This window comes from Lotus japonicus, chromosome 2 (assembly GCF_012489685.1).
Source record: "Lotus japonicus ecotype B-129 chromosome 2, LjGifu_v1.2".
NCBI lineage: Eukaryota > Viridiplantae > Streptophyta > Magnoliopsida > Fabales > Fabaceae > Lotus > Lotus japonicus.
This window is the reverse complement of record NC_080042.1, coordinates 80,329,682-80,343,712: the sequence shown is the minus strand read 5'-3', so window position 1 is coordinate 80,343,712 and position 14,031 is coordinate 80,329,682. Positions and strand designations below refer to the sequence as shown.

Below are 14,031 nucleotides of genomic sequence, written 5' to 3'. Positions count from 1 at the left end.
GAATCCAGTCCCAGATTGATCCTTGGATTCTCTATTTGTTTTACCAAAATTTGGTGTAAACAGGTGGACGGTTGCGGAGATGGAAAAGATAATGGCTCCAATGCTCAGCTAGAGTTTGATCTGCTTAGAGCGTTGTGCACGATTGTTTGACCTTGCAACAAAGATGCATATTTCTTTGAACGACATGGTCAACAAGGTTCTAGAAGCGACATTCATAGTTTTAGAATGAGGTGAGTAAAGTGTTTTTTTAGCTTTTGTTAGTGAGGTATCTCAAAACATTTTTGGAAATGTGGGTTTAGAATGTAAGTTTTTATGGGCATCCATAAGTAATTAGCGTGCAATTTGTTTTTGTCCAAATTGCCACGCAATTTTCTGTAGTCCATTAACCACCGGCCGTTTATTTTATTTTCTGTGGTCCAAATTGCCACATTCTTTTTAAATAGCCCTCTTCAATATGTAAATCTGCTCATTGACAAAAAGATGTAAAACTGCAGTGGTCCACTAGATTTGGACTTTACCGAATAGCTCTCCCACCATATATAGGCTTATCATGTTGCATACATATGAACAGTTGTATAATGAGCTTGGGCCATGATCTCTTAAAATTAAATATTTTAAAGAAGTGGTCCACAAGTAATATTATAGCTGTGGTCTCGATGAAGGGAGGAAGAGAAGTCGAGATTTTGGTCAATAGAGGATTGGAGGAAGAGAAGCATTAAGTGTAAAAATTGAAGAGGGGTCAAATAATTCAGAGGATTTGTGAAACATAGAGAGAAGACATGAGAGTTAAAAATTGCTCATTTGATAAATGAGATCGGTCATGAGAATCATATTTTATTGTTACATATGATAGGACAAAGTTGGCGACAAAATGAAGAAATATGAAATTTTGGTTGATAGGGGATATATTGTGCTGAAGCAAGTATTCATCTAACTAAAGTAAGGAATATAGAAATGGAGAATGTGAATACTCATTTAAATTTTACATCGAGCATTGTGAAAAAAAAAGAAGTGGATAATTAGTTTGAGTTTTTATTTCACCATAATAACTTTAATCCTTTGAGTATTTTTGGGTACTTGTGTGTCGCTAAGGAAATTTAAAATTTTATCATTGAAAAAATTGCAGTAAGAGGATTTCCAATTTTCTACTTGTTAAAATTATAGTTGAGAGATGTTTAAAAAAAAATTATAGTTGAGTGATGAAATATTTTGTTGAGATTGTGTAGTTTACGTATTTATTTATTTTTCTATCTTTACGGTTGCTTTCGCAAGAATGGAAAATTTCTCAGCCATTTATATGCTAGTGCATGCTTCAGCATTTTATTTCTCTATATAACTGTGGGAATGGCCGTAGGAATATTGAACTGCCAGGAGGGACAATGACATCATCTTGGTTGACAATATTGTTTCCCTATTGATATAGATATAATAATACTATTTATTTGTAATAAAAGTCAAATTTATTAAACAAATAGTGGTAGCTTGCATGTTCTTGAATTTAAACAAGCATTAAAAAGGAATTTCTTTTGTCAAAATTGTATTAGGCTTTACGTGTTAAACATTATAAGAAAAGGATCAAGGTTAAAATAATTTGTGCATAAACTAATAATATGTGATTAGTTAAGAAAGATCATGCTCCACCATGCACGAAAGCGTGTATCAAGACCAAATGTATAAAAAAATTGTGTATTAATTTGTATCTTTCTATGATATGAAGAAGGATTTAAACTCTATAAAAAATACTTTTTTATTTTAATCCAGAAAATAAGAAGTGAATTTTAGGTAGAGCCATTGAAATTAAGATTAAAATTCAAACAGCAAAGAGATTATATATACATTATCATTATAATATATGACCCCAGCTCCATTTGCCAATCATGATGACATGCCATATACAAAAGTCCAAAGCTGGCCTCCCCTTGGCCTCTTCCCTTGGAAACTCCTGATAAAAGCAATGACAGAATAGAGTTCAAACCAAACACTTTCTGATAATTCACAAAACAAAGCTTTGAAAATGATGATGATACACCAACACACACTAGTCCTCTGAGCAACCAGAGAGAGAAAATTGGGTACCTTAATTTGGACAATCAAATGGATGCAACTCAAGCAGAAAAAATCTATGTTGCTATTAGCAATGATGCACAGGATGGATTTAACACTTTGAATTGGGCTCTCAGGAAATGGAATTCTCATCCAATTTCCATTGTGATTCTCCATGTGACACACAAGATTTCCATGGATTATGTTTACACACCATGTAAGTTGGGCTTGTTCTTTGTTTACAATTGAAATTCAATTGGGTTTGGCTTAGTTTTGAGATTCTGTTGCAGTTGGGAAACTTCCAGCAAAATCTGTGAATGATGAAAAGCTAGAAGTTCTCAGGAAAGATGAGAAAGAGAAAATCAAGAAGCTGTTTTCCAAGTATATATCTTTTTGTGGCAAGGTGTGTCCATAATTTTAGTTCTTAATAAATAACACTATTCAATTGCTGGGATCATATGAAATTAAAGTACTTTCCTCAAATTATTGTCTTGTGTTTGTTTCTGCTTCTCACAGGTGCCAGCTGAAATTTTTGAAGTTGAGAAATTTGATGAGCCTATCCAAAAGCGCACCATAGACTTGATATTTGGTCTAGGAATAACCAAATTGGTCATAGGATTTTCATTCATGAAGCCTTCCTTGTACTCTTTCAATTCCTTGATCTTTTTCTTCTAGAACTTTATTCATGGAACTCGCGCATAACGAGAGCTTAGCACCGGGTTTGCCCTTTTTTATGTTATGCTAAAAATTCTTTGATTTTCTTTTTTCTTTTTTCTTTTGGCTTAGGAAATCAAGAGGTGCCATGAGTGGATTGTTCTATGTTCATCAGCACAAGCCTGCATTCTGTGATTTGTTTATTATTTGTGCTGGGAAGCAAGTTTATCTCAGAGGAAATAATGATGAGCAAATCATGGAAGATGATAAGGGAGTCATGGTTGCCAGAATGAGAGATAAGATCACTTTTAAAGATTGGCTAGACAAAATGTTCAATGACAAAAACAATGATTCCTTAGATAGAACTGCATCTCCTTCCTCAAACAATTTGGATTCCTCTGTGACACAAAATCACTGGGAGTCTTGTCTCCAAGAAATTGATAATTACTATCAACAATTGCTATCTTCATCAAATTTGGATGATGGAACCTGCAGGCAGGACAATGATCCAATTGAGCCAGATGTCACTGAAAGGAACTACTCTATTAAGGTAACCAAACAATGCATAGATATTTACATGAAACATGTGGCCTTGATTAGTGCTAGTATCTATCCGTTTTGTTGTATTTCTTTTTGTTTGTTCTGAGGAGTTGTTAGATAATTGGTTTCACAATACAATATATAATTTTTTTTTGGACAACTTTTCTTTCTTTGCATAGTATTAAAATAAGAAGATGCATAAAAGTCTAAACTAGCAATCTAATTCCATTGATCTTCTTACTTTTCTTCAAATCTTAAAGTTTGAGATTGATGGGACCCATTTTAGCTTAGGTTACAGCATATGGAAACCATTTTCAAATCTCTACCTTGTCCTTTATCCGTGATTAGCTTTCCATGTTTTACTTTGGCTAGAAAAAGTAGTTCTTCAATTATTTGTTTATATGCTTTTGTTCCCCCTTTTATGGTTTGACATGGTGTGTTTATTTGACAAAAATTAATGTTACTTAATTTGTTCACAGAGTGCAGCAGAAAAAATTGAGATCCTGAAAAATAAACTGAACGAAGCTCGAAAAACAATCCAATTGAAGAGGAAAGAAGCCAAGGACAACCTAGAGAGACAAACAAAAGCTGAATGGGCAATTTTATTATGCAACAGTCGGGTAACTAATATTCATGCAAAGTTCTAAGCCTCTTTTTGCAACACATCCCTGTTTATTAAATAAAATTTAGATGGGTGATTGTACTAAAAATGCTCTATAGTGCAATTCCTTTTATCAAATTTCAAAACAAATAAAGAAACACATGCAAAATGTAAGATCCGGGTGTTACACGATTTACACGTAAGACAATTCCTCGCCTCCTCCAGTGCGTATCTTCCCAAGACTCAATCTCAGGGCCTAAGGGATAAGTACCTTGGGCACACCAACTGAGCTAGACTGCTCAAGGTACTTAGCCCTCAGGTCTTGTTATCAACTCAAGTGAAGGTAAATTACTCGTTGACGGGACGAGGAAATGTCTTACGGGTAGGCAACAAACACTTGAATGTTACATTAAAAAGTAGCTCAACTGGTACCAAACTTGCGCGCCAAGGTAATTAGCCATTAGCTAAAAAAATTGAATGTCATTTAACATAAATTGTTTTCTATGTTTAGGCAGAAGAAGTTGAAGGTCAAATAAGGGAAGAGGTAAGCACAAAGGAAGAACTAAAGAAGGAAGTGGAAGCAGAGAAAGAGCAAATAAAGGAAATGAAAATTGAGATTGAAGAGAGGAAGAGGAGGGCAGGTTCACTAACAGGACTCCAACGCGAGATGTCAAGCAGGCTCCAAATGTCGACGTTGGCGAGGTCAGGAGCGGAGGCACAACTAGAGAGAGCAGTGAGTGAAAGGAGGGATATGGTGAGGGAGATAGAGGAGCTGCGGAGGCAGAGGGATGTATTGAAGAGGAGGATCGAGTTCTGCAAGCAGAAAGATGCCATAAGCATGGCGGCGAGGATGAGTGACACATGTTGTAGTTTTAGGGAGTACACAGAGGAGGAGCTGAGGTTGGCCACCGAAAACTTCTCCGAGCGGCTGAGGTTGAAGTCCGGTGGGGATTGGACCAACGTATATAGAGGACACTTCAACCACTCGACTTTTGCAGTCAAAATGCTCCCTTCTTATGCTTCTTTGTCTCACCAATATTTTCATTCCAAGGTAAAAATCACATGTAGATTTAATTGTGATACATTGAAAATTAATTTTTTTTCCTCAAATTTTCCAGATATTTAGTACTATTTACCTTTTTATGAAATTTTTGGAAATAATTTTTATTTTTTAATTAAAAGTGAGTCACTTCTGATAAGGATTATGATTTTTAGAGTCTCACATTTTTTATAACTCGTACCTCACCCAGCTCACCTCACTTTGGCAGCATAAGAAAACATAACATTCAACATTAACATGTTTCTTTTCTTCTGTTTAAATGACTGTCTTAACTGTACCAACTATAATCATGTCACATGTGAGTTGCAATTTATTTTCTTCAAATAGCCTGCATTTACAAATTTACTACTGCATTTTCAGATGAGGCTTCTAGGTGATATTAGGCAACCTCATCTGGTTGCCATGGTGGGCTTTTGCTCTGAGCCCAAATGCTTAGTTTTGGAATACTTGTGCAACGGAAGCTTGCGAGACATGCTATTTTCTAGGAGACGAAGCCGGGCCTTACGGTGGCATGACCGGATACGAATAGCGACAGAAGTTTGCTCAGGCTTGGGCTATCTCAACGCAGCAAAGCAGAGGCCTGTTATTCATTGTCATTTGAGCCCAGCCAACGTCCTCCTAGACCGCAATCTGGTTGCGAAGATCACGGGCTTCGGGCTTCACGAGTGCCATGACGAGGAATGTAACGCGGAGACAGATTTGAGGGCCGTAGGGGTTTTGTTGCTGCAGCTTCTAACCGGAAGAAATTGGGTCGGGCTCGTTGACGAGGCCCTGATATCAGACATGGATACAGAGGCACTGGTTAAAGTTCTTGATGACATGGCTGGACAATGGCCATTGAATCTAGCGAAAGAGCTCGTGAACCTAGCTATCAGGTGCATGTCTATGACAGGCAAGCCCAACCCAGATTTTAGCATTGCAAGTGTCTTGAAGGAACTCAATAAGATTAGAAGAAAGGGTGATGAAATATTTACAAGGGAAGGACAAAAAGTAATCAATGGAGGGTGTATAGATAGAGAGAGCTCTAGCGATGTGCCTAGTGTGTTCATTTGCCCTATTCTGCAGGTTGGCTCCTTAATCTTTGAATTTTGTTTCTAACTTTTTCTATTTAGCTTGCTATAAATAAGATCAAAATATAAAAAGCATACAACTAATAATCCCAAGTATCTAAGGTTGTGTTTTTGTTTTTGTTTTTGTTATGTTTGGCGCAGGATGTGATGAAAAACCCACACGTGGCGGCAGATGGGTTTTCTTATGAGCTGGAAGCAATAGAACAGTGGTTGCAGTCAGGGAATGAAAGATCACCTATGACAAATTTAAGGATGAAGCACACATTCCTTACTCCGAATCACACTCTTCGTTCCTTAATTGATGATTGGCAGGAAAAATCAGCCAACGTTGAAAATTAATACCATTTTTTTAGTTAAGTAGAATATGTACAGCTAAACTGTGGATTGTAACTTATTTTACTTCTCATTACCATTGGAGCCGGGAAAAAAACTACCAATTTAATTACAGTAACTACTGGTGCAGGTTCAGAGATTAATCCTCTAATGTTGAGACTTCACATGAAACCCTTGTCGAAATTTTGTCTATTTCTCTTCATATCTATTGCAAAGATAGAGCCTCTGAAGATGAAGATAGCACAAAGTTTCACATGACAATGTTATATGACCTGAGATGATCCTGATCCCAGATTCAACATATAACTCCTAACAACTCATAATTTAGTTATATCCCTTTTCCTTAGTGAACTGACATGACTTGCTGTAACTCTTAAATATCAACTCAATGTGAAACTACAAAAATGATATACTAATTAATAAAAAGTTATAAATATGTAATTACACAATTTTTCCCCAGCAGACAAATAGCGTGTGGAAGGAGCTTTCCAATTTTTTAAGCACAGCTGACATTTTTTAAAACTTTATCCAATATAATATGGTATTTACCTTTTCCTTTGTGAGCTGAAATATGCTTATATCATCTTCTAAGCCACACAGAAGAGAACAAAAGAATAATGAGACCCGCAATCATTTGAACCAACAGCAACAGCAGGCAACTTTGTTTGGCAGAGAATATTCAGATTGCAGTGAGGGATCAGCGGTGATGTCTTCGGCCTTCGACCATGTATACACCCCTCGTTCTTCTTGACTGCCAGGGACAGTGTTGTCCAGTAGGAATGCCACCAACAATGTTACCACCATGTTCATGGACAAAAGAGCATTGATGGCAAAATCAAGCTGAAAAGTTTTGGACAAAGAAAATGACATGTTAAGCACACCCTTATCAGAAGACAAGGTAATAGCTGTATCTCTAAGAAACTTAAGCACAGGTATAGATTTGGGATAGGACTATGATCGGAACTGGACATATTGAACGTAGAAAAGAGCAAGGTTGCTGAGAAATTGGAGAGACTCAGCCACCCTCCCTAAGTTCCAAACCCCCAAAAGATACTAATACTCACCCTAAACTCTCTATTTATAGGCAACACACTAACCCACCAACTAATTAACCCACTCTCACTAATTGAGTGTGTCTAACAGACTATGTTTGCCTCTGAAGTCTAAAGTGAGAAAGTTACTTGTTTAAGCACAAGTATAGATTTGTGTCTGCATAAAGAAGTGAATTACTTGTTTAATGCCTGAATGGGATGGACCACTTGATGCTGCCGCATAAGGAATGAGATAACTGGGAAGTATGAGACTGGACTCAGGTTGGTATTGTTGAAAATAAGAAGGGATGGACATGCCGAGGAACAACGAAACGCCTACTATTGTCATGTTCCTGAAGCTGGCTGATTGACCATACTGTAAAGTTGAGAGGCCCAATGCCACAGTCAGAGCCCACATGAAACACAGTACAGAAGCAGCCAAAGACAGTGGAATGGAAGCAAGTAGAGCACCCACTTTTCCTACAAAACACAAGCAAGAAATAGATTGGACAGGGCATCAAAATAGCCTTTACATTGAAAATATCTAAACTCCAATTCAGTATTAACACATCTAAATTTTAGTTAATACATGGTGCTGCAATCAATCTTAACCAGTGTCAGAAGAAAATGTAATGCTTAGATAACTTGCATTCGTGGTCCATGTTCGACATAATGAGAAGCAAAATGCACTAAATGAAACTACTGCATGTCCTTAGAAGTTAGATCCACCCTAGCCAGCATCCAATGAGAACACTAAACATGCAATTGGTTTGGCCAAGAATTTATAAGTGAATTATGCATTTTGTCACCATGTGTTGTTGCTTTACCTATTAATGAGAACAGGATCAAGAAAGCTGCTCCAAGTACCACTGCCTTCCTACTTGCCACCTTTGTGCTGTTAATTGTGTGAATGTTCTCTGTCAAAGTTGTTGACCCTGTACCTGAACCCCAAAGACCAGCCAATATGCTACAGAAACCCTCCAGTGCAATTCCTCGGCTCACGACTCTAGGAGTCGGTGGCCTCAAATCAACTTGCTGAGATGCAGTCCGATAAGTTCCAACCTGGAAAAAGGATACACCAGTGACATGGTTACAATCAGTTTCATCTCCTGTTCATGTCTAAACCCCTGCCTTCAACATGAAAATCCATCTGCATATTTAAATGATACTTACCGAATCCACAGAGGCAACCAGCGAAACTATGACCATGATTATGGAAGTCTTAAAATGGAAAATAGGAATACCCCACTGTAAAGGATAAGGAAATCTGACCCAAGCAGCAGTAGATAATGCATTGGACACATCAGTCCTGCAATGCTTCATGGTATGTGCATGTTTTTTACATGCATCCGTCAGAATGTTTGAACTTGGTATTTCAGGATTGCATCCTCTGTAATTATATGCACCGCCAGCTGTTAAAAAGGATGCATATATCCAAACTATTGTCACACTCAGGGGAACCTGCAAATATTAGAAGTATTGCATCAGAATTTGTATAGATACCTGCTAAAGGAAAAACTTAGTGCCCGTCTGTTTAAGTTTTTTTAAAAAGAAAATGAGTTTTGTTTCAACTTTGTAATGAAAAAAAAAATCACTTTTATTTAGAAAAAACTACTTTTAAACCTTTTCTGTTTTTGCTTAGATTTTGAATAAAAACATAATTTGAAAAAAATAAAAATCAGACTTGTTATTTGGAGAAAAGATGTGTATTGTAACCAAATAAAAAATAGGTTCTGTTTTTACATAAAATCTCTGAAAATAAATCACTTCACTTTTTTTGCTTATAAAAAGGGGGGCCTAAAGGTTGTATACAAAAGTGGTTTTTATTTTAGAGCTTTTGAGTAATATGCCACAAATGAGAGAAGATGAATGCTATATCTCAATAAAATGAAAAATGAACCAAGAACATCTTAATTTAAGATACTTACAGCATAAATTCGAAATACTTGGCGCCCAAAGATAGATATTCCTCGAAGATACTTCAAACAAGAAGAAAAAGAAGCAACAATATGAGTTTCTGAACACTACTGAAATCATTTGATAAAACTACAAAAGCTCATGACTGATTACAAACAGCCTCTAACACACCAGTAACTTAAAAAAATTACAACCATTAGAAAACATTTTCATATACAAAATATTCTGGATTGGTACTGCATGACTCACCAGAGTGAATATTAGAACCAGTGCTATATGTGGAATGGTAATTTCCATGCAACTGCCAGCTTGTGGAAAGCCATAGCTGAAGAATGCTAAACCTACAGCAGCGACAGTTGGGGCAACCACAATTGGGTTGATTAACCTACAACAAGTTGTTGTGAAATAGTAAAGAGTTAACAGATTAGACTTCTCAACTCTTGACTACTCTCTTCTGACAAAAGTTCAGTAGCCTTTATCATTTCACTGACCAATATAAGTTTCTGCCATGCATCTCTTTATCTCGTATGTTAACATACGAACATTGTAAATTACTAAACTGAACATAAAATAAAACATATTCATGGTGAGCACAAGGAAGATATGTCATACAACTTCTTGTTACCTGAGTAGAATAGACATCAAACCGCTAAATCCCAGGATACATTGGAATATTGAACCAACAATTATAGCTCCTTGGAGCTCCCTCATGATGTGCCTAAACTTCTGCAATTAAAAGTAGAAGGATTTAATATGGAAACTGAGAATACATCCAACCTAACAGAATAAGAGCCAAGGCTTAATGTGTTTAGAAAACAACAAATCCACATTCGGTTGCAAAAACTGTCAAAGCAGAGATCTGTAAACAGTTAATGGAAGTTTTCAACTACTGACATTAGTTTCTGACGTAATTGTATTTCAAAATGCAAATAGTTTACAGATATAGCTTCCCAACGTTATTTTATACGCCTAAAAAGATCCTGAGAGTGATGTATCTGATGAATTAAGATTTTGTGTCTGACAATGAAGTAATGAACTTACATGTTCTGTAAGATTACGATATTCTTGAGCATTTATAATAACTAATGCTGGTGCCAAATACACAAATGAGCTCCCTTGAACTAAAGGCAGTCGGGTACCAAAGTAGGAGTGCAGTATGGTTGTGATGCCAGAAAGAAGCAGCATTGTAGAAATTACAGTAGCAGTATCCGTCTGCCATCAGAGGTTAGTGTAAATGTAGATTCAAATATGAAAAACTAAATTTTCTTAGAGAGTAAACAGTACATAACAGTATATGCTTACATCAGTTCCACCCATGACCGGTACCATGACTAATGGGATCAATACAAGTGAGCCAGCCAATGATAGATAGTGCTGTAGGCCGTAATAGATAAGAGATACTGCAGTCAAAGATGCTAATGTGTAAGTAAAAATGCAGCAACATGATTATGCTCGTTAATCTTCCTGATAATGAGATAATGATTGGTTAAGAAAATGACTTGGAAATGAAAACTAGGCAAAGACATGTCCTTTGATAAAGGCCTTCTTAACAACATTGTAAATGAACAGAGGTCAAGCATTGTATTCTCGAATGGAATCCATGATTTGTCTAGATCTTTTTTAGTACCTCATGCCCTATTTGAAAAAAGAGTCAAAGGGGTTCTTCCTGAAAATCGAATGAAACATGCTGGTTACATGCCACTAACCTTGGCATGGCCCAGATAGGGTTGGAGTCCTATTGAACAGGAGGTTTGATTCCCATAATGGCATAGGTAGCAGGTAGGTGCTGGGAGAGGAAATATTAGTTGTGCACCACCATTCTTCCTCGGCAAGATCCATTAGGGTTAGAGTTCGATTGAACCATGGCAGTTAACTGATGGGCTTTTGACGTAGTGGTATGTGCTCAATCCAATTGAACTAAATACCGGTGTCTTTAATAAAGATCATGTTTATAAGGGGAAGAGCATATAATTAACTTTTCATGCTGGGTAAACATATCTATAAATTCTTGTGAGTTGTGGACATTTCTCTTGACTTTTTTTCTTCATATCCATATTTTCCTTCTATGAAAAGGATTAGTTAAAAGGAATATTATTTTCTGATAATAATATGATTTATGTGTATTACAGACAACTTAGAAGAACAATAGATAGATAAGTTTCCTAGTCTATCTCAAACATCATTTACGAATTTAATCTTATCTAGTACAAGATAATACCTACCATAACTAATCTTATCTTAACACAGCAAAACATATCTAATATCTCCACAAATTGTTGAATGGTCACTTGACCAACAAATTGTTGAATGAATGACACTTGACCCGCAGGTAAAAGAGCATTTAACTCAGCCTTGATGGAAGACACTTGACCAACAAATTGAGGAACTGTCATGCTTTGTTGGTGAAGATTAATCAGCTTGTCAACAGCTGAATATAAATGTTGAATGTCATTAAGTATATAGAGATTTAGCTTCGGTCCATAAATTATAACAGGTATCGAAGTTGGTGTAGATATTATAGAGAGAGGGATCTATAGACTGCCAAAAAAGAGTGCTAAGCAATGCATCAGTTTTTTCCCAATCCTCTTTATGGGTCGTTGCATCTTCAAGTTTAGTGTACAGATGATCCTTCAGGCCTTCACCTACACCCCACTTCTCAACCACTTTAGCCCATAAAACGTAATTAAAGGAACCCAATAATTTTCCTATTGCAGTAGCCTGGGAAGAGATAAAAATTCCAGAAAACTGCCCAAACTTCATGGTGGATGATGAAGCTACCAATGTTGAGAGTGGAGAGGAATAAGATGAAAATCATTCAAACAAAAAATCAGGGTACAAGAGTGAAGGGTATATGTAAACAGATGGGTCATCATACTACCCTAAACTAATCTACCCATTAACAATGGGGTCTTGGAATTCCAAATATAGGAAGTTAGCATCATACAAATATACCATTCAACAAATTATGCAGTTCAAAGCCTAAGATTCTTGACACTAGACTTGGCATAATACTTAAGGCATCAATTTTTCCACACATGTTCAAATTAAACCAGATTAATTTCAAACCATCCATTTCCAGAATTGGCATTCTAAAATATAAATATGCTACAAGAGCCAAATAAACCACATGAAATAATTCATAACCCACAGAAAGCAATGAAGATAAACTAACCGAAGCCTGGATTTTCTTTGAGCCCGCACTTCAATCTCGACGGTCCCTTCAACTCTCCATCTGCAGGCTCCTCCCCTTCCGGATACAGATTAACCTTAACCTCCCCTTGTCCCCCACCCTCTTCCTCATTCTTCTCCTCAGGCACCGGAGTAACAGCAGAAACTCCATGACCATGACCATTGCTATCCCTATTCACCATCCCATTGGCATTACCATTCTCATGCCCTCTGAACCCACCTTTCCTACCACCATCATGATTCAAACCCAAAATAGGCTCATTCTCTTCTTCTTCTCTCCCCCTCCTCACTGTAGCCCCACCCAAAACATTGCCATTCTCAGTCCTCGTCCCTCCTCCATGCAAAGCTGGCTCGATCTCATTACCCCTGTCATGTCTCGTCCTTCCCAGCACCGGATCTATCTCTATCTTGGGAGAAGACCCAGCTCCTCTCCGCTCAAACGATTCAAACTTCTCACTCGCACTGGTTCCTACTTCCCCGGAGTAATCAGAAACGAAACCGGTTCTCTTAGCCCATGACCGTAACTCTCTCGGGTTATGCTCAGTTCTCGGCTTAAACGGCTCCACGTTTCCAGCAACATGGCCGTGCCGGTTACCGGCGCCGCCTCTCACGCTTCTAGGCTCGGCCCTTTTCACCGATTCTGAGTTCGACCCAGTTTCCATTGACACTGATGAACTCGACCCAGTTCGGTGGGAAGAAGAGAGGTGAGAGTTTTGAAAGAGAGAGTGGGAGGTGGTGCAGTGACAGTGGAACTAGAAACGGTGTGAAAACGAAGAGAGAAAGGAGACAGTGATTGCCGAACGAAGGAGTGTGTGGATTGACCGAAATGCCCCTCTGGTGTGGCCGTTAGGGGCAGCAAAGTTAACTTGGTGGTGTCACTTTCCTCGACATCTTTCGGTGGAGACTTGATGTCTACTGTGTTCACCTTTTCTTCTACTTCAAGCATCTCTGTCACGATTCGCAAACTAGTTGGAGATGAGTAACTCGGCTATGTTTAGATTGATGGAACATAACGGAGCGGAACGGAACGAAATATAATGGAATGGAATGGAGCGGAATGGAATGGAACAAAAATTACATTCCATTGTTTGGGTATTTTACGATGGAGCGGAACAAATTTACCACTCTATTGTTTGAATAATGAACGGAGCGGAATGATTAGTAACTTTTTTATTCCTAGATTACCCTTTTGATTTTTTTAATTCTTATGATTTCTCAAATATAGTTCTCAATTTACACACCCCACTTCATCTTCTTCATTTTTCCTCTTATATTTTTTTTATTTCTTTTAATTCAGTCAGCGTTGTAGTACAATTGAAACACATGAACGTAACCATTGACAAACAAGAATGAGAAAGATATTTTCCAAAAAAAATGAGAAAGAAGAACAATTGAATAATAAGTTTCAATCAACAATGGAACACACTTAAAAAATGGAGTTGCAGAGAACAAAATAATTGAAAAAGAACGAAAGAGGGAAGAAAAAAGCATTCAAGCACGAGAATAATGGAATAAATACGCACAGTAATTTAAAAACAATGTAAAAGAACACACATAAAGGTTAGAAGGGAGAAGATTCACAGCGGTTGAGTC

The 14,031-nt window shown here is 37.3% G+C and overlaps 2 protein-coding genes across 2 annotated transcripts; one reads left to right on the top strand and one right to left on the bottom strand.

Annotated features, from left to right (window-relative positions):
* The first annotated feature begins 1,889 nt into the window (after window positions 1-1,889).
* On the top strand, window positions 1,890-6,419 carry LOC130740086 (putative U-box domain-containing protein 50). Its single transcript, XM_057592585.1, has 8 exons — window positions 1,890-2,260; window positions 2,334-2,446; window positions 2,560-2,684; window positions 2,830-3,247; window positions 3,717-3,857; window positions 4,350-4,889; window positions 5,259-5,963; window positions 6,110-6,419. Exons 1-8 carry the CDS (start codon window positions 2,095-2,097, stop codon window positions 6,305-6,307), a joined length of 2,406 nt encoding a protein of 801 aa, XP_057448568.1. The 5' UTR covers window positions 1,890-2,094; the 3' UTR covers window positions 6,308-6,419.
* Window positions 6,420-6,692: 273 nt separating this feature from the next.
* On the bottom strand, window positions 6,693-13,379 carry LOC130740087 (nucleobase-ascorbate transporter 11). Its single transcript, XM_057592586.1, has 10 exons — window positions 12,422-13,379; window positions 10,552-10,649; window positions 10,291-10,461; window positions 9,875-9,975; window positions 9,499-9,634; window positions 9,261-9,311; window positions 8,506-8,793; window positions 8,160-8,394; window positions 7,532-7,812; window positions 6,693-7,141 (listed from the first exon to the last, which is right to left on the bottom strand). The coding sequence occupies exons 1-10, from the start codon at window positions 13,098-13,100 to the stop codon at window positions 6,932-6,934; spliced, it is 2,250 nt and encodes a 749-aa protein (XP_057448569.1). The 5' UTR covers window positions 13,101-13,379; the 3' UTR covers window positions 6,693-6,931.
* Window positions 13,380-14,031: the final 652 nt, after the last annotated feature.